General features: G+C 43.4%; 1 protein-coding gene across 1 annotated transcript in view; it reads right to left on the reverse strand.

Moving 5' to 3' along the window:
- Nucleotides 1-20,738, reverse strand: part of RSPH10B (radial spoke head 10 homolog B) — a 52,741-nt gene that overhangs the window by 16,645 nt on the left and 15,358 nt on the right. Inside the window, exons 7-15 of the mRNA XM_080830379.1 lie at nt 19,387-19,507; nt 13,608-13,784; nt 12,599-12,758; nt 12,135-12,256; nt 8,328-8,517; nt 6,218-6,332; nt 4,747-4,826; nt 4,495-4,643; nt 2,275-2,382 (exon numbers count right to left, since the gene is read on the reverse strand). Coding sequence (XP_080686505.1) covers nt 2,275-2,382; nt 4,495-4,643; nt 4,747-4,826; nt 6,218-6,332; nt 8,328-8,517; nt 12,135-12,256; nt 12,599-12,758; nt 13,608-13,784; nt 19,387-19,507 — 1,222 coding nt within the window. The remainder of the gene's footprint in view (nt 1-2,274; nt 2,383-4,494; nt 4,644-4,746; nt 4,827-6,217; nt 6,333-8,327; nt 8,518-12,134; nt 12,257-12,598; nt 12,759-13,607; nt 13,785-19,386; nt 19,508-20,738) is intronic.

The following is a 20,738-nucleotide window of genomic DNA, read 5'->3' on the forward strand; positions in this document are numbered from 1 at the left end:
AGCATCATGAGGTGGGAGCAGCACGGAGGCAGGTGAGAAGCTCCCCTAGTGTGAACGCTGGAATGACTAAGCCCTTGGGAGATGCTGGGAAGGGCTGAATATATTTTACACATACAAAGGCCATGAATTTGAGGGGGGGGACCAAAGGGAAGACTGTTGTGGGCTGAATTGTGTCTCCCAAAAAAGAGCTGGGGTCCTAACCCCCAGTACCTCAGAATGTGACCTTATTGGATGATTATGGCCTTACAGATCAGTTGAAATGAGATCATTAGGGGGGGCCCTAATCCAACATGGCTGCTGTCCCTATAGGAGGGAAATTGGGACACAGAGACAGACCCACAGAGGAAGACAATGTGAAGAGACACGGGGAGAAGGTGGCCGCCTACGAGCCAGGGGGAGAGGCCTGGAGCACTGCCTTTCCCACAGCGCCGGGAGAAACCAGCTCTACCTTATTTCTGACTACTGGCTTTCAGAACAGCAGGCACCCCATTTTGATGATTTAAGCGACCCCCCAAAACGGCGGAGTGAGCCACAGCAAGTCCAAATGATCTGAGATAGGAGTGTGACATGTATGTTCTGGGGACAGTGCAGAGGTAGGTGTGACTCGGTGGTCAGACAAGGACTCAGAAAGGTGGCGCCGTCTGTGTCATGAGGACCTTTACTCCAAGTGAGATGGGAAGCCTGGGGGTGTGGGCAGGGGAGTGACGTGACCCGGCCGCTGCCCTGGGAGGTAGGAGGATAAGGGGTGCATTAGGAACATGAGTGGGCAGCTTTCCAAGTGACAGTCGGCCTGGGTAGAGGCAGCGCAAGTGGTGGGAGGTACCACATTCTAGAAACGCTCTGAAGGTGGACCCAACAGGATCTCCTGTTGGGTCCTGTAGAGAGAGAGGAGTCCTTGAGACAGGGACGGGGCCTGACAACCAGAGGCCGAGGTGCCATCCCCACTCCACACCTGGGGGGCTGAGGTGCGCAGGCAGGGGACAGAAGTCACAACTATGGGACATTATGGGCTGCTAGAAGCCCTAGGGGCTGGAGAGCGTGATTCGGGATAGAGACACAAACGCTGGCCTCGTCCTCAGAACGGTGGCAGTTAAGATTATGAGATGAGGGGTGAGCACAGCTAGAGAAGGGGACCCCGGCATGAGTCTAGGGCACTTGGACAGGATGAGTGTGGCAAGAAGTCGGAAAGGCACCGGCAGTGAGGGAAGTGGAAAACCAGGGACACAGAGGGAAGAACGTGTCTGACGTGGCAGGGACAGCATTTCAGGCGCCAAGGAGGGGCGCCCTGGGTGGGTCATCACGGGGTCACTGGGGACCTGAACGCAAACAGTGTTAGCTGTTTAGCCATGTTTAGGACCTGTCCAGAAGAGGCAAGGGCACGGGGACAAAGAGTAGACTCCTGACCGCAGGGCCCGGGGGAGGGGACATCGGGAGGGCTAGCGCATCCTGAAAACAGGGATCGAGTAGACACCCCACTTCCACGTACAGAAGAAAAGACTGAGCCTGGGGTGGCCGACTTGCCCAGAGCCCCTCGGCAAAGAGTGCAGAAAAGCGAAGACACTTAGACTCATTCGCTGGAGGAGATCAGTTAGTGTCTCTGACAGGTCAGGACATGTCAGCCCAGGAAACATACGCATGTATTAACGTGCTCCATTGTCCAAGAACTAGCATCATACACTTGACCCTTGAACGAGGCGGGTGTGAACTGCATGGGGCCCCTGATGTGCAGGTTTTAATCCACACGTACAGGACAGTGCTGTAAGCGTGTTTTCCTTATGATGTTCTTAATGTTTTCTTTTCTTTAGCTCACTTTACTGTAAGAACACAGTATGAAATACAAAATGTGTGTTAATCGCCTGTTCGTGTAATTGGCCGGGCTGTCAGTCCACACCAGGCTGTGAGTAGTGAAGTACTGGGGGGGGGGGTCAAAGTTATACCTGAATTTCTGACTGTGTGGGGGTGTCGGCATCCCTAACCCTTGCGTTGTTCAAGGGTCAACTGTCGTTTTATATTCTTTTGACTTCATTCATTATTTCCTGACGTCTGAAATATTCTTTTTTATATTAACTCTAGTTTTCTAATACGATCAAGGAGATAGAGCCTTATAGACACACACAGGTACACACACATGTGTGTATATACACACACGCATACAGGCGTACACATAGTTACATACTCGGGTTAGAAGGCTTTTCGGTCAAATCTTGGTTCTCAGTATCCAAAGCAAAACAGCCTAAATTGTATCTGCATTATTTGTGACACCGCTTTACAAACCTCAGGTTCGAAGTTGCTGTCAACGCCGTCATGTATGAAAGGATTATCCTCTGCGATGACCTCCACAAACTTGGTTGCTGTTAATTCTTTATTTATCATTTTAAAATCCTGCAAAGAAATAACCAATTAAACCAAAATGGCCTATAATTACAAATCGTTATATTTTTAAAAAGGTTTTTTTAAATGTATTTGAGAGAGAGAGAGCACAAGCAGGGGGAGCAGGAGAGGGAGAAGCAGGCTCCCCACTGAGCAGGGAGCCCAACTGGGGACTCCATCCCAGGACCCTGAGATCATGACCTAAGCCAAAGGCAGACGCTTAACTGACTGAGCCACCCAGGTGCTTCTAAACAGCTACATAATTTTAATGTTAATTTATACCCATGTAACACTTTACGTAGATGTTCTAGAAACGGGTGTCTTTGAAACTGATCCTTTTGAAAAACATTCTAGATTAACATTACTATTTACCTCTCTAGACCTTCCCTGGTCCCTCTAAAAAGAAAAGTGTCTTTAGAGGCATAAACACAGGACAGAGGGCTTGGGAGAGTGGGTGATCCAGATGTGAGCTATCTCCCAGCTGCACAGGTGGGGAAACACTGGACTGGGGAACCCAGGAAGTCAGGATGCTGTCAACACTCAGGAAGGAGGCTCCCTGAGTGTAACACTCCAGGGAGGGCTGAACACAGGAACACTCGCTGAGAAGACCCTGTCTGCATCAGAGCTGCAAACAGAAGACTTGCGCTCAGAGATAATGAACCAAAGAGCAGTTGGCCCGGGACACGCAGTCTCCCCTAATTTAGTGCGGCTGAAAACAAGGGCTGGCCAGGGGCTGGCTCCAAGCTGACCCACCCTCCGTTTTCTCCTAAGCACCATGTGAACCAGGCTTATATGTTCTAACGGAAGGAAGGATCGTGCCGACTCCACGTGAACCCGCTGGCCCATCTCAACATCCCTAACCGGGAACGTTCCTGAGGCGACGCAGTGGAATTACACAGAACCGCCTGTGGCTTTGTCAGGGGAAGAAACCCAGAATCCCAACAAGCTTCTAACTGTACAGCGTTAGTGGAGATACGGGGGAAAGAAGAACATGGTAATGAACTCCGGGAGGATGCCGCCAGCTCGAACCAGAAGTCTTGACCCATCTAGGGGGAGGGATGACCATGTCTCCTCAATAAGAGGCCATGAAGAAAGGAGGGAAGTGAACAAATAAACAGCTGTACAAAACTCACATACTGCTAACAAGCTCTTTTCCTGTAGTAGACACTAGGTGACGGTCTGTTTTCCGTACCCATATGACATTGTTAAGGCTTTTTAAAAGCACTCTATTCCCTATTAGTATTCAACTCTTCTCATTTTCTTATTTTTCTTCCCACAGGTGTAAATCAAAACAAAAACTACCAGTAGTTAGTACAAGAATATTGTGTGAAGGGGCGCCTGGGTGGCTCAGTCGTTAAGCCTCTGCCTTTGGCTCAGGTCATGATCCCGGGGTCCTGGGATTGAGCCCCGCATTGGGCTCTCTGCTCAGTGTGGAGCCTGCTTCCCCCTCTCCTGTTTATATTTCCTCTCTTGCACGTCAAATAAATAAAATCTTAAAAAAGAAAAAGAATATTGTATGAACTGGATGTCCTATTTTATAAAATAATAACTTCTTTAAATTACTTTTTTTTTAATCAATGATCATTTTCTTAGACGACAATCCCTTCCCTCCGTAACCCGTCTTCTCTTCCATGGCAAGGTCTGCATCAGCAAAGGCACTGGGGCTGCCCATGCCCCTCCCTCACTGGGCAGCACATGGAGCCAGTGCTCCCTCTGCCTCAGGTCTGTCGGACGGAGATCCTGGAATGACTCGCTTCTGCCCAAAGAGGCTCAACAAACATTCAATGGCTATGAAAATCCATCCCAGATCTTCACCTCATCATTTGTGTACCAGAGCCAGAATATCTCTTTAATGAAAACCAAAATGCCAGGGCATCTGGGTGGCTCGGTCAGTTAAGCGTCCGACTCTTGATTTCAGCTCAGATCATGATCTCAGGGTCACGAGATCGAGCCTTGAGTCAGGCTCCCTCCTGAGCAAGGGATCTGCTGAGATTCATTCTCTCCCTCTCTCTCTGCTTCTCCCCTCCCAACTCATGAGCATGAGCTCTCTCTCAAAAAGGAAACAAAACAAAACAAAACAAAATTCTTATTACTATAAAACCAGTCTCGGTCATAAGTGGTTACTTTCAACATCCAGAGGAAGTGTCGCATCTTCATGGAGGGCTCGTGGGGAGGAGCTGCGTGTGGTCTGCAGTGAGCTGTGTAGATCTCCCAGCACTTGTCGATGTAGGTCATGGAATAGAGCGTGCGCTGCTGCCCGCTGAATAAGCTGCCTAAAGACATGAGGGAAAGATAAACAACCAGAAACTGATTACAAAGCTACATGTTGGGGGAAAAAATTGATAATAAATATAACACTGATGGTTTTGTATTTACCTTTTACACGGCAGGCATTTGGGTGAATGTTCTCAGTCATCAGTTTGGTAAAACACAGAAAGAGCGATGGGCTTCTGTTTCTGTCAAGACAGACCTAGTCACCCCTCTGTCCCGGAGGTAGAGCGTAACTGCCCTCTCCCTGAGTGTGGAGTGGACTTAGCAGTTTGCTTCGAACAATGAGAACACAGAAAGGGAGAAACAGTGTGTTTACGGTGGAGAATTCCAGCTGCCGCCACTTTAACTGAGCGATCAGGTTTGGCATCCCCGGCAATAAGACAGTCCAATGTCACGTACCCCTGATGGGATGTGATGCCAAGGGCAGTTCGCCTCCATGGTATTCCTCCCCAAAACCCAAGCCTCAGTGCAGTGATGAAAACACATCAGCAGACGAAAATCAAGGGACATTTTACGAAAGAAGTGACTGAAGTCTTCCAAAGTGTCAAGGTCATAAAAGACAAAATCCAAGAAACTATCACAGGTTGTAGAGACTTAGGAGGTGGGACAACAAAATGCAAAGAACATGGAACGCAAAAGGGACGTCAGTGGGAAAATTTGGGAAACCCTAATGAAGTCTGTGATTTCGTTAACAGTATTACACCAACGTTCATTTCTTCACTTTGATAAGTGCACCACGGTTGCGTAAGATTGTTAAGGAAGCTGAGTGACAGGTGTCTAGGAATCTCCATACTAACATGGCAACACTTCCATAAAACTAAATTTATTTCAGAATTTAAAAGTTTTGGGGCACCTGGGTGGCTCAGTGGGTTAAGCCTCTGCCTTCAGCTCGGGTCATGATCTCAGGGTCCTGGGATCGAACCCCACATCGGGCTCTCTGCTTGGCGGGGAGCCTGCTTCCTCCTCTCTCTCTGCCTGCCTCTCTGCCTACTTGTAATCTCTCTGTCAAATAAATAAATAAAATCTTTTAAAAAAATTAAAAAGTTTTTTTTATTCAAGATGTAGTCTCAATTTTTCTGAGAAAGACAGGAAATTCTGCCCTAAGGGAGGGTTGGTGTTGGGGCGCCTGGGTGGCTCAGTCGTTAAGTATCTGCCTTCCGCTCAGGTCATGATCCCAGGGTCCTGGGATGGAGCCCCAGGGCTCGGCAGGAAGCCTGTTTCTCCCTCTCTCACTCCCCCTGCTTGTGTTCCCTCTCTCGGTGTCTCTGTGAGATAAATAAATAAAATCTTAAAAGAAAAAAAAGGAAGGGTTGGTATTGACCATTTCTGATTAAAACTCTTAAGAACAGTATTCAGGACGGAAACATGACTCCTATCTGAGGGGTCTTCCAAATTTTAATCTGGTATCTCTTGGTTTTGTGGTTAATATTTGTGAAAAGCTTTTGTTTCTGGTCCTTCATTTCAGACGTATGTAAAGTGATAACGCACATTGAAGGAAAGCAGAAAAGTTACCACTGTGGCTACAGCACGGATGAACTCTGCACCACCCTCTCTGCGCTCCGGAAGTAGTACTTACTGGTATTCTTTGTGGTGGATGTGGTAAGCCAACTGTAGGAGATAATTCAGAAATGTTCTCAAAAGTATTGTTGTAAATGGAGAATGGATTTCTTCCACTGGAATGTCACTATTGGCTGAAATAAAATTGGAAAGGATGTTTAGTATTTTTTTAATCGAGGTATAATTGACATACAATGTTGTATTAGTTTCAAGTGTGCAGTACAATTCACTATGTTACAAAATGACCACCACAATAAGTCTTGTTGACATCATTCACCTATACAGTTACAAAAATATCTCTTTAATTCTTTTTTTTCTAAAGATTTTTATTTATTTATTTGACAGAGATCACAATTAGGCAGAGAGGCAGGCAGAGAGAGAGGAAGAAGCAGGCTCCCCGCTAAGCAGAGAGCCCGATGCGTGGCTCGATCCCAGGACCCTGGGATCACGACCTGAGCCAAAGGCAGAGGATTAACCCACTGAGCCACCCAGACACCCCTAATTCTCAAGGACTTTTTTTAAGATTTACCCTCTTTGGGACACCTGGGTGGCTCAGTGGGTTAAAGCCTCTGCCTTGGGCTCAGGTCGTGATCTCAGGGTCCTGGGATCGGGCCCCACATCGGGCTCTCTGCCCAGAGGGGAGCCTGCTTCCTCCTCTCTCTCTGCCTACTTGTGATCTCTCTCTCTGTCAAATAAATAAATAAAATCTTTTAAAAAAAAGATTTACCCTCTTAGAAACATTCATATATAATACCATGTTTTTAATATACCATGATTTTCTTTTAAAAAAAGTTTTAAATTTAAATTCAATTAACATAGAATGTATTACTAGTTTCAGATCAAGATTTCATTCTTGATGCCTAGTATTTTCTAAAACCTTCTATTTTATTTGCTTCTGGTATACAATTCAAACAACTGAGTATGAGGGTCTTTTTTTCCTAGCGAGCACTGTGAACAGCATATACACATCCACCTAAAACTAAGTACTGCTCCAAAGATCGTGAGCTGGTCACTTTTCAAGAAACTTACAAGATATCTTGTGCCAGTGTCTTTCAAGGTGGTCTGAGCCTCATCTGACTAATGATTCTAATTCTAAATGGATTCTAAGTCTGTGTCAACACTTAAATTTCAGGCAAATAAGAATTAGTTCTAATATTCTGTGTTTCAAATAGATAATTTTGAAGTTTTCAAGGCCTGCTTCCCAAAATTTAGCTGAAAGAAGTAAAACCTTCAAAACTGTTAAGTTTATTGCATGAACTTCAGCATTTGAAATCCAGCCCAAGCCCAAGGCAACCTCAAGTGTTTTCGAGGCTGCACCAAGCCCTCCCCGATCCTCTCTGCTTCTGATCTCACGGTGTTGGTGGGTTTGATAGATCGGGGGCAGGCAAACTTCTCCGTCGAGAGCCAGCAGCATGTATTTTAGGCTTTGTAGGCCACACAGTCTCTGTCACAACCCCTCAGTTCCGGTATCATAGGGCAAAAACAGCCGCAGACCGTGCATGAGAAAACGGGCATGGCTGTGTTCCAATAAAACTTTATTGATAAGAACAGACAGGGGACTGGATGTGGCCCACAGGCCCTGCTGTAGTTGGTCTTTTACTGCTGCCATTATTTCAGAAGATTTTGTCTCAAATACATTTTAAGTAACTTGAGAAGACCACCGTGTGTTGATTTCTGGAATGCCTCTCCCAGCATTTGCCTTCCTCCCTCCCTCCCCATTTCTTAACTGGTTTCGTGGTGACATGATGTTATGCTATTCTTTGAACCAAAAGATGTTGGGGCACCTGGGTGGCTCCGTGGGTTAAGCCTCTGCCTTTGGCTCAGGTCATGATCTCAGGGTCCTGGGATCAACCCCCACATCAGGTTCCCTGCTCAGCGGGCAGTCTGCTTCTCCCACTCCTTCTGCCCCTCCCCCCTGCTCATGCACGCTCTCTGGCTCTCTCTCTCTCAAATAAATAAATAAATATTAATTTTTAATTTCTTTTTAATTTATTAAAAATTTAATTAATTAATTAATTAAGTTAATTTATTTTATTTTATTTTATTTTTTATTTATTTCTCTCTCTCTCAAATAAAGAAATCTTTAAAAAGCAATAACCAAGAAGACACAAACGATCTAGAATACTCACTACTTAATACCCTGTCCATATCAGCAAGAGTTATCTTATGGTGATGAAACTTGCAATCTTTTAGAAACCTCCAGAAGTGAAGCTTTGTCATCAGAAAAGTGTTATCCAGAGAGCGATCACACCCTAAGCTGCTGTAAAAGCTATAAATTCTTCTCAATTCTGTAATATTTCTTAAGACAGCATATTCTACCTACAAAGAGAAAACCACGCACGTCTTGGTCTTGCCTAATAAGAACAAAAGTAAAAGAAACAACACCTGTTTTGTAAATTTAATGAGATAACACATGTGACATAATAACATTTACCTCTTATCGCTGTATGAGCTCAACAAATGTCATATTCTCCCCCACTCAACCCCAGGTCAATAAAATGCATTTTTGATTAACACTGAAAAATTTGCTGTTGCCCAAAAAAAAAAAAAAAGTGCTGTTATCAGTACAATGAAATTGCTTTCATACTGCTATGTGATAGCATCCTATTTGAATGGTCAGCAATAAAACTCTCTTGTCTACAGATCAGTATCTTTCATGAAGATAGGCATAAAAATCCTCAACAAAATAGGAGTATATGAAATCTAGCAATACCTAAAATTCTATGCCCACACCAAGTGGGGCTTATTCTGGGACTGCAAGGCTGGTTGTTTGTTTGTTTAATAGACTCTACGCCCAGTGTGGAGCCCGATGTGGGGCTCGAACTCACAACCGTAAGATCAAGACTGGAGCTGAGATCAAGAGTCAGACACTTAACTGACTGACACGCCCCAGGCTTGGTTGATTTTAAAAACATACAACAAACATCAGACTTCCTGCTGAAAGTCGGAAATAGACAATACTCACACTCATTACTAACCTCCCTCTCTGTCCCCAGTCACCTTCTATAATTCTCCCCAACCTCAATGCCCTGATGCCACCTTGACCTTCCCATACGTGCAACCCGGCAGCCTATACAGTGTCCTGTTCTCCAAAACCACTTACCCTGTGCCTCGCCCTCCCAAATGAATTATTCAGGAAATGTGACCTATGGTGTCTGGGGTCCCCAGGGAGATGGAGAAGTCCCACTTGGGCAGTTGTATCAGGCATCTGTCCCTCCCAGCATTAACTCCTACCTTCTAAAATTCAATTCGGTTGGATAAACATGTAAAAGCTGCCTTATCTAAAGCCTTGTTCTAGAGTAGAATGCAGGATTTTCTTCATGAAGATTTAAACCTGGTAAAGACACCATAAGGAAATACCACCGGTGGACCAGAGCCGCGGAGGAAGGACAGGTGGATTCTAAGGAGGAAGTTCTCTGGAGGACACTGAACTCAGCCCCGGAGCACAGAACAAATCACTTCACAGTCCACAGGCCTCCCAGTGGAGACTGGGACGGGGTGGGGTCGGGGGCAGAGAGGTTGAGGTGTTCAGGAATGCAGAGAGGGCAGCCTGCCCTGGATAAAGGCCATCTCTCTCCTGGGCAAAGTGGGACAATCACAGTTCTGCCCATTGGCTGTTGGGAGGATTTAGCAAACTAAAGGTGTTTGGAAACATGCCCAGAGCAAAGGGCTTTCTGGCTTTCTGCTCATGTGCTGGCCATTATCCCAGGAGAGAGTTTGGGGATAAGAGGGGGACTGCTAGGGGCAGGTTGGCAAGACAGGCTGCTGTCCCTCCTCGGAGGTCCTGAATACACACAGCTACCACCCGCATGGAACAGGATGGAGCTAGACGGCCAATAGAGCTTTCCAGAACCTTCCGAAGTCTGGAAATCATGAAGGACCATGGAAGGTGGAGGCTCCGTCGCAGACAGAGGAAGTTAGAGAGATGTGACCACCACAGGCAGCATGGGGGCCTGGGTAGGATTCTGGGACAGAAAAAGGGACATCGTGAGGAAAAGTGAAATTCAAGTAAAGTCCACGACTTCGTGTCAGTGCGGCAGCGAGGCCCGGGGCTTGGCTTTGGCTCTGTTCCATGGCCGTGGGAGATGCTCACGTGTGAAGAAGCCTGTGACAGGGACAAACCCAGGCTCCAGCCGCTCTTCTGAGAGTCTGAAGTCCTCACGAAAGGTTAGAAAAAAATTGAAGTTTCTCTACCTAGATTGTAATATTGTCCGTATTATGAAATACCACGTAGCCACGGAACACGTTTAGAGGCGTTTCTAAAGTGTCAAGTTACAGGACTTTTTTTGACTTTCTAGATCCTAGTTCTACAATGTTTGAATTTTCTTTAAAGAGCATGTGCTGGGCGCCTGGGTGGCTCAGCAGGTTAGGCGACCGCCTTCAGCTCAGGTCATGATCCTGGGGTCCTGGGATCGAGCCCCGCATCGGGCTCTCTGCTCAGCAGGGAGCCTGCTTCCTCCTCTCTCTGCCTGCCTCTCTGCCTACTTGTGATCTCTGTCTGTCAAATAAATAAATAAATAATCTTAAAAAAAAAAAAAAAGAGCATGTGCTGGGCGCCTGGATGGCTCAGCGGGTTAGGCGACCGCCTTTGGCTCAGGTCATGATCCCGGAGTTCCAGGATCAAGTCCCACATCAGGCTTCCCTGCTCCGTGGGGGGTCCGCTTCTCCCTCTGACCTTCTCCCCTCTCGTGCGCGCTCTCTATCTCTCTCAAATAAATAAGTAAATAAATAAAGAGCATGTGCTAGGTTTGTCATTATAAAACAGTCAAGATATATTTTTAAATTCGTAGCTTTTTTTGAAGACCTACCTGTTTTGACATGGAAAGAACTGCACAGTGGAAAGTGAATGACACACATGTAAACAGAAAGGGAGGGAGGGAGGAAGAAAGCTGTAAGAATATCCCTCCTTTTTGAGTGAATCCATGCATGCTTATTCATTCACCTAAAAATTATATTGTAGGAAAGTACCTAATGGCACTGAAGAGCTACGATTCGATACACAAAAACAGAGATTACATGAGCAGAACGCTCCAGTTCTAATTACGTTTGCCCAAAACCAAACCAGAAAGATGGTCACCAGATTTTGTCTGGGTGGAGGGTCTCTTCTACTTTTCCTTATGTGCATTTTCTAAATTTCCTACAAGTATTGTGCGTTATTCTCCTAACTAGAGAAAGTCATAATAGGTTTTGTTTTGTTTTGTTTTGTTTTTAACAAGAATCTGGCAGCAGGTCAAGTGAGCCACCCCAGGAGCCCGAATTACATCGTTGGCCAGAAGAAGAAGAGAATGAGGGGTGGAGGGTCATCCCTTTTGAGACCCACAGGAACGGGGGCCAGAGGAGATGGGATAGAGGAAGAGCAAAGGGGAGCCTGCCTTGCACTTTCAAGGTACCGAAGGCTCTCCTGTTGCAAGCCACGCCACCAACAATGCTTTCACGGAAGAATCCTACCAAGCCCCAGTCAAAGCAGGGATCACGATACTAACGCGTAATTTGTTGGATGTGATTTTCCAGTTGTTAATCAGATGAAGTCAGGTACACATAATTTTCTCTGTCCCTAAGCTTTTCTAGACTTGTACTGAAGTCTGGGAGTTTGAAGTTCTTTGGAATCCCAGCAGCTCATGATAATGCACACGAGAATTAAGGTCCTATGGTTGGGGTGGCCACAGCCTTGGCCTTGAGACCGAGCTGGGGGTGAGGGTAACTTGCATGTAATTAACTCACCGAGACTCTCTATCTGGGCTTCTGTTTTCTCACAAAGCATGTTCCCTAGGGTTTCCTTGCAAATTAAATGAAATGGCACGCAAAGCATCTATGGGGCTCGTCAAAGACATTCAACACAGGACAGCCCCCCTCAGCTGTATTTTCCCAAGCCTGGGGAGACTCTCTTAATATTCAAGCCTAAAATACAAACATATAACAATACGAAAGGTTTTTACCTGCTTCTTTTCCTCTGCTTGATCTTTCTCAGGATACATACTCAGCAACAAACTGAGATTCAGCTCAATGCTCGACCCTAACACAGAATTGCTTTCACGGCCGTCAAGCTTCCTGATCATCTCTAGCAAATAAAGGCAAATAGAGGGGATGGTGGTGAAAAGCAATGTTAAAAGTCATCAGCGTGACCATTTCAACTAGTAAATTAAAGTGCTTTGGAGAAAAGAAAAGAAAATGGTTTTGGAAGATTAAAAAAAATTTTTTTTTCAGTGTTATGTAGAAATGATTTTCCACCCAAGTGGGAAATAAGAGTATTCAAAAAACCTCCTAAAAAAGTAGTCCCCCCCCACCAGCCCTGCCCCAGGAAAATTCTGTTTCCTGAAGTAGTCTTTGTATTTTGATGAGTAGATTCCACTGATAACAGCAGTTAATTTGCATACACCTGCCGGGAGCCCACCCCCCTTACCAGCACTGAGGGAGGATACAGGGTGCCAGCTCTTGAAGGACAGGTCTGAAGACAGGTCCAGGTGACTTAAGAACTCAACTTCAAGATTTGGAAACTCCACTATGTGGTCATTGGAAAACAAGCCATTATACACACGCCCATTCTTGAAAGTTAATCGGCCCTGCAGACAGAAAGATGCACAGTTCAGGAAACCCACTGATAATCTACATCTGTACCATTTTCGAGGGTTTGGAGGTTTTTGTTTGTTTTTAAGACATGAACTTAGCACTTAGGCTCCTAGAGTCTCCAGCCACTGTGTAAATCCTGTCTCTTCTTCCTCCTCCTCCATTTGCTCCACAGCCTCTCCCCAGCTACCCCCAGATAACAGAAGGTGCCTTGTTAAACTATACCAGTGACCAGCAAAGTGCCCATCACCAAATAGGGGCTCTCTTGGAATTTGTCCAACACAAGCCAATAGTCAGTCTGATGGAGAGGTAAGGAGATGATCCAAGTCAGCTCAGCCAAATTAAAGATATTTGTGGAAAGCTTCTCAGAAAAGAGTTTCTTCTCTCCTCCTACTTAGTGTGGTATGTGGATGTGAAGCCTGGAACCACAGCATCCATTTTGTGGTCATGAGGGAGGAGCAGCAGAAGGGTGAAGCTGACATCGTGGTAGGAGACATCCTGGGTAGATGGAAGAAAACTCCTGACATCACGGAGTTGCCAAATCAAACCCACTTCTTTAACAGTTTTGTCTGATTAAGCTAGATTGTTCCGTTCCTTGTGACCAAAACCACCTAACACAGACACATATGTACATAACATAAACTAAGTAAATAAGTTCTAAAGATACAGGACACGGATGATATGTTGGAAATTATTTTAAAATTCACGTAATCATCTTAACAAAACAGTAAGTTATCTCATGCAAAAATGGATTATGCACTTTACCAGAGAATGACATGCCTTTTAACGGTATTTCAGTTGCTTTATAAAAATGTAAAATGTGTTCTTCACACGTCTGCACTCACCATGCCATGTTTTTTGTTGGAGACCCATTCTCCCTCATAAACAGCTCCACTGGCATAGTAAAACTTTCCACGCCCATGACGATATCCATCTACAAACTCTCCTACGTATTCATTTCTCAAAGGGTATTGGGAGTTGGGGATTCTCTTCAGAAACCAGGAGTATGTTCCAAAGCCATTCTGAAAAGAAAGCAAATTGCCATGAGAAATGCTCAAAATATTTCCTCTTTTTACCTGAATCCATTTAAAATTTGGTCAGTAGGGGCACTTGGGTGGCTCAGTGTGTCAAGCCTCTGACTCTTGATTTTGGTTCAGGTCGTGATCGCGGGGTCCTGAGATGGAGCGCTGTGTCAGCCTCTGCGCTCCGTGTGGAGTCTGCTTGTCCCTCTCCCTCCTCCCACTTGCCGTTTCCCCCTCCCTCTCTCTCTCTCAAAAATTAAATACATAAATAAAAATTTAAAAAATTAAAAAATTAAAAAAATTAGAATAAAACTCAGTCAATAGATCAAATACCATGACACATTGGAAAGGACAAAGAACACGGATTTTAGAGTCATACAGACTTAGGTTCAGCCTCTGTGCCATCTACTTACTAACCAACTTTTTGATCCAAGGGAAATTATTTAAAGCCCTCTGGGTTTCATCTACACAAGGAAAATAACATCTCTCCTGCAGGTTGGATGTAAAGATTGAGGATCGTGTATGAAAAGTGCCTATGTTGATACTGATAAACTACTACCTTAAGTTTTATTTATTTTTAACATACAAATTGATTTTTTTTCAAATGCCCTCTTCAATCCCACTTTGCAGAGGTAACCACAATTTAAGAGTCTGAGAATTCATCTGTATTTTCCCCAGGCACATTCAATTATACGTACTAAATCAACATATTATATGTCCATATAACACACATAAATACACAACTTTTTCAACAATGGGATGACTCTGTATAGATCTTCCTAGAATTTCTGGGTATATGCTAAAAAGAATTGAAAACAGGGACTCAAACTAATATTTGGGCACTCACATTCATAGCAGCATTATTTGCAATAACCAGAAGGTGGAAGCAACCCAGGTGTCCATTGATGGATGAATGAATAAACAAATAGATGATATAAACATACAATGGAATATTATTCAGCCTTAAGAAGGAAGGAAATTACATACTATAAGATGGATGAACCTTGAAGACATTACGCTCATTGAAATAAACCAGTTGCAAAAGGACAGATACTATATAATTGCACTTATACAAGATACCAAGATGAGTCAGATTCATAGGGACAGAAAGTAGATGGTGGGTGCTAGGGGTGGCGGAACGGGGAAGACAACGGGGAGTGACTCTTTGATGGGAACAGAGTCTCCATTTGGAAAGAAGAAAGAGTTCTGGAGACAGATGGTGGAGACAGACGTACAACAGTGTGAATGTACTTAATGCCCCTGAATTGGACACTTGCATGTGATTAAGATGGTAAGTTTTTTTGTTATCTGTATTTTATCACAATTAAAAATTTTTTTAAAAAGATGCAATGGTTATATTGATGTCAGAAAATGACTTAAGAGGAACAGAAACTATCAGAGCTAAAGAGGGACAAGACAAGATGATAAATTATATAAATTATATATGTGACTTGTACTGTATTCTTTTTTTTTTTTTAAGATTTATTTACTTAGGGGCAAGTGGGTGGCTCAGTTGGTTAAGCATTTGCCTTCAGCTCAGGTCATGATCCCAGGGTCCTGGGATCAAGCCCCGCATTAGGCTCCCTGCTTGGAGGGAAGCCTGCTTCTCCCTCTCCCACTCCCCCTGCTTGTGTTCCTTCTCTTGCTGTTTCCCTCTGTCAAATAAATAAATTTTTTTAGAAAATAAAAATAAAAAAGGGTCAATCCACCAAGAAGATGTAACAATCTTAAACATGTACACACTTAACAGAACTTAAAAATCTATAAAGCAAAAATTGATAGATTTGAAAGAAATAGATTAATCTACAATTACACTTCGACACTTCACCACTCTTATCTCAGAAACAGGTAGAAAAAAATTAAATAGAAAATGAGGAATGTGATATAGAAGACCTGAGCAACACTATCAACCAACTTGATCTAATTGGTATCCATAGAACACTCCATTCAACAAAAGCGGAAAAAACATAACATTCACCAAGACAGACCATATTCTGGGCCACAAAATAAACCACAACATATTTAAGAGAAATGTAGTCATACAAAGTATGTTCTCTAACCACAGTGGAATTAAATAAAAAATCAACAACAGAAAGATGGCTGGAAAATTCTCCAACTATTTGGAAATTAAACAACATATGTCAAAATAATTTACAGGTTAAAGAGGAAGTCACAGGGACATTAGAAAATATTTTGAACTGAACAAAAATTAAAACATATCAGAATTAGAAGGACACAGAGAAAGCAGTGTTAAGAGGAAAAATTTTAGTATTAAATGCTTATATTAGAAAAAAAGAAATGTCTCAAATCAATAAAGCTTCCATCCTACAACTCAAGGGAAAGAAGAGCGTATTAAACCCAAAGCATGAAGAAAGAAGGTAATAGCAAAGTGTGGGTATCAAATTAAAAACTAAAAAACCTCAAGAGAAAATAAATAACACCAAGACTGGCTCTTAAAGAATTTTCATGACATGGATACACCTGCAGCAAGACTGAAGACAAAAGAGAAAACACAAATCACTGGTATTGGGAGAAAAAGGGAACATCGCTATAGATCCCACATAATATATATTAAAAGAATCACAAGAGACTTTTTTTTAAAACAAGTTCTTTTTTTAAAGATTTTATTCATTTAGGGCAGAGGACATGAACAGACATTTCTGCAAAGAAGACATCCAGATGACTAACAGACACATGAAAAAATGCTCCACATCACTCGGCATCAGAGAAATACAAATCAAAACCACAATGAGATACCACCTGACACCAGTCAGAATGGCTAAAATTAACAAGTCAGGAAATGACAGATGCTGGTGAGGATGGAGAGAAAGGGGAACCCTCCTACACTGTTGGTGGGAATGCAAGCTGGTGCAACCGCTCTGGAAAACAGCATGGAGGTTCCTCAAAAACTTGAAAATAGAGCTACCCTATGACCCAGCAATCGCACTACTGGGTATTTACCCTGAGGATACAAATGTATCCTCAACGTAGTGATCTGAAGGGGCATGTGCACCCAAATGTTTATAGCAGCAATGTCCACAATAGCCAAACTATGGAAAGAACCTAGATGTCCATCAACTGATGAATGGATAAAGAAGAGGTGGTATATATATACAATGGAATACTATGCAGCCATCAAAAGAAATGAAATCTTGCCATTTGTGACGACGTGGATAGAACTAGAGGGTATTATGCTGAGCGAAATAAGTCAATCAGAGAAAGACAACTATCATATGATCTCCCTGATATGAGGAAGTGGAAATGCAACGTGGGGGGTTTGGGGGGTAGGAAAAGAATAAATGAAACAAGATGGGATCGGGAGGGACACAAACCATAAGTGACTCTTAATCTCACAAAACAAACTGAGGGTTGCTGGGGGGAGGGGGGTTGGGAGAGGGTGGTGGGGTTATGGACATTGGGGAGGGTATGTGCTATGGTGAGTGCTGTGAAGTGTGTAAACCTGGCGATTCACAGACCTGTACCCCTGGGGCTAATAATACATTATATGTTTATAAAAAATTTTTTTTAAGATTTTATTCATTTATTTATTTCATTTATTTGTCAGAGAGAGAGAGCACAAGCAGGGGGAGTGGCAGGCAGAGGGAGAAGCAGGATCCCTACTGAGCAGAGAGCCCCACACAGGAGTTGATCCCAGGACTCTGGGATCATGACTCAAGCTGAAGACAAATGTATGACTTACCGAGACACCCAGGCGTCCCCAGGAGAGACTGCTATGAACAACCTTGTGCCAATAAATTTCTATGCAATGGACAAGTTTCTTTAATAATACAAACTTCCAAAACATATTCAAGAACATACAGATAGGGGTGCCTGCGTGGCTCAGTTGGCTAAGCGTCTGACTCCTGATTCTGGCTCAGGTCATGATCTTGGGGTCATGAGATCAAGCCCCATGTGGGGCTCTGCACTGAGTGTGGAGCCTGCTTAGGATTCTTTCTCTCCCTCTGCCAACACCCCATGCCCCACTCACACACCATGCCCTCTCTCCTGAAACAACAACACAAAAACAAACTAACATGAAAAACTTCATTCACCACAATCAGGTGGGATTTATTTCTGGGTTGTAAGGGTAGATCGATATTTGCAAATCAATCAGTGTGATCCACCACATCAAAAGGAGAAAGGGTGAGAACCACATGATCATTTCAATGGATGTAGGAAAAGCATTTGACAAAGTACAACATCCATTCATGATAAGCACTTTGACAAAGTAGCTTTGAAGGGAACATAACTCAACGTAATAAAGGCCACATATGAAAAATCCACAGCTAATATCATCCTTAATGGGGAAAAACTGAGAGTTTTTCCTCTACAGTCAGGAATAAGCCAGGGATGTCCACTCTCAACACTGTCATTCAACACAGTACTAGAAGTGCTAGCCACAGCGATCAGACAACAAAAAGAAATAAAAGGCATCCAAATCAGTAAGGAAAAAGTAAAACATTCACTATTTGCAGATGACATGATACTGTATATAGAAAACCCAAAAGACTCCACCAAAAAACTGCTAGGACTGATATGTGAATTCAGTAAAGCCGCAGGACATAAAATCAATCTACAGGAACATGCTGCACTTCTACACACCAATAATGACACAGCAGAAATTCAAAAAACCCATTTATAACTGGAACAAAAATAATAAGATACCTGGGAATCAACCCAACCAAAGAGGTGAAAGACCTGTGCTCGGAAAACTGTAGAATGTGGATGAAAGAAACTGAAGATGACACAAATGGAAAAACATTCCATGCTCCTGGATTGGAAGAACATTGTTAAAATGTCTATACTATCCAAAGCAGTCTACACATTTAATGTAACCCCTATCAAAATACCAACTGCATATTTCACACAGCTAAAACAAACAATCCTAAAATTTGCATGGAACCACAAAGGACCCCAAAGACAATCTTGAAAAGGCAAAGCAAAGCTGGAGGCATCACAATTCTGGACTTGAAGTTATAATACAAAGCTGCAGTGATCAAAACAGTATGGTACCGACACAAAGAGAAACACGATGAATGGAACAGAACAGCAAATCCAGATACAAACCCACAATTATACAGTCAACTAATCTTCAACAAAGCAGGAAAGAACATCCAATGGGGAAAGTCTCTTCAACAAATGGTGTTGGGAAAATGGGACAGTAACATGCAAAAGAAAGAAACTGGATCACTTTCTTATAACAACACAAAAATAAATTCAAAATGGATTTAAGACCTATTATGAGAAAATCCTAGTTATGTGAACCACATACACTTAACCATATAAAGCCTTTTTTTTTTTTCTGTACAGGAAATACACAGCTTCGAAGATGTAGAGAACAGTCTTGGTCCGCACAGCAGCAGTGGGAATTACAGACTTGTCCGTGCCAGGACCTCGCCTGCATGTAAGACCTTTAGAGAAACCTACATGATGACACCATACTTAAAAAAGGATGGTTTGGACCAGTAAATCATACTTTGGGGTTATAGAGTTAGCCGAGCTTAGGTTTAGGTTATCGGATGATATACAGAGAGACCCATGTGCTAAGGAGCAGCAGGGTCCCCTCCTGGGTGTGTTGGGGTCACACGAGCGGGCGCTGTACCTGGATGCCCTTCTCCCACTGACCCGTGTACTCCTCGTTCGCCGTCAGCCACCTCATCCTGCCTTCCCCGTGGCGCATGTTGTTTTCCCACTGACCTTCATATATGTTTCCAGATTTGTAACTGGGACAAAAAAAAAAAAAAGAAAATAATCAGTTATTTTTTAATACCATACTTCTCTTTAAGAAGACTTTCTTTTGGGGCGCCTAGGTGGCTCAGTGGGTTAAGCCTCTGCCTTCAGCTCAGGTCATGATCTCACCGTCCTGGGATCAAGCCCCGCATCGGGCTCTCTGCTCAGCGGGGAGCCTGCTTCCTCCTCTCTCTCTCTCTGCCTGCCTCTCTGCCTACTTGTGATCTCTCTGTCAAATAAATGAATGAAAATCTTGAAAAAAAAAAAAAAAAGACTTCCTTTTAAACTTCTTCTCTCAACACCTTTGAAGAAATCCAACCCTTGTGCCCGTATGGTCTTCTTAAGTTCAAGGGATAGGCATGTGCTCAGTAGAAATCATCGTCTTCGGGGTAGGATAAACCACTTTATTAAATCCTCGGTCATTTAATAAGGTGACAAAGTGGATAACTTCAGGGATTTTAGATCTTTTAAAACTAACTCCCTATGGGATTATGATTAGTTAATATTTCTCCCCCCAAATAGTCCAACTCTTAAAATATGTGACTCTATCTATTCAATCTAAAATCAAGCAAATGGGGGCACTGGGGTGGCTCAGCTCATGATCTCAGGGTCTTGGGATTGAGTCCCACTATGGGCTCCTTGTTTAGCCTGCTTCTCCGTCTCCCTCTGCCACTCCCCTGCTTGTGCTCTCTCACTCTGTCAAATAAATAAATAAAATCTTTATTAAAAAATAAAAATAAGGGTGCCTGGGTGGCTCAGTGGGTTAAAGCCTCTGCCTTCAGCTCAGGTGATGATCCCAGGGTCCTGGGATCGAGCCCCACATCGGGCTCTCTGCTCAGCAGGAAGCCTGCTTCCTCCTCTCTCTCTCTCTCTGCCTGCCTCTCTGCCTACTTGTGATCTCTGTCAAATAAATAAATAAAATCTTTAAAAAAAATTAAAATAAAAATAAAAAAATACAATCAAGCAAATATGTCAAGAGTCTTCCAAAAGCATACAGTAATAGATATCCATGATTAATAGAAAACAAAGACAGTTTCTACCTGTGATAAAGTGAAACTGTTATTAAACCTCACTTAATATAATGTTTCTCTAAATTTTCTATAGAATATTTTCATCTCTATGGACATTACATCAGGGTGAGTTTAAATATTCCACCCTACTTGTATAGAAAATACGTTCCCTGGAAGTTCTACACCTTATCTTTTTTTTTTTTTTAAGATTTTA

The sequence above is a fragment of the Martes martes genome (genome assembly GCF_963455335.1).
Source record: "Martes martes genome assembly, chromosome: 18".
NCBI lineage: Eukaryota > Metazoa > Chordata > Mammalia > Carnivora > Mustelidae > Martes > Martes martes.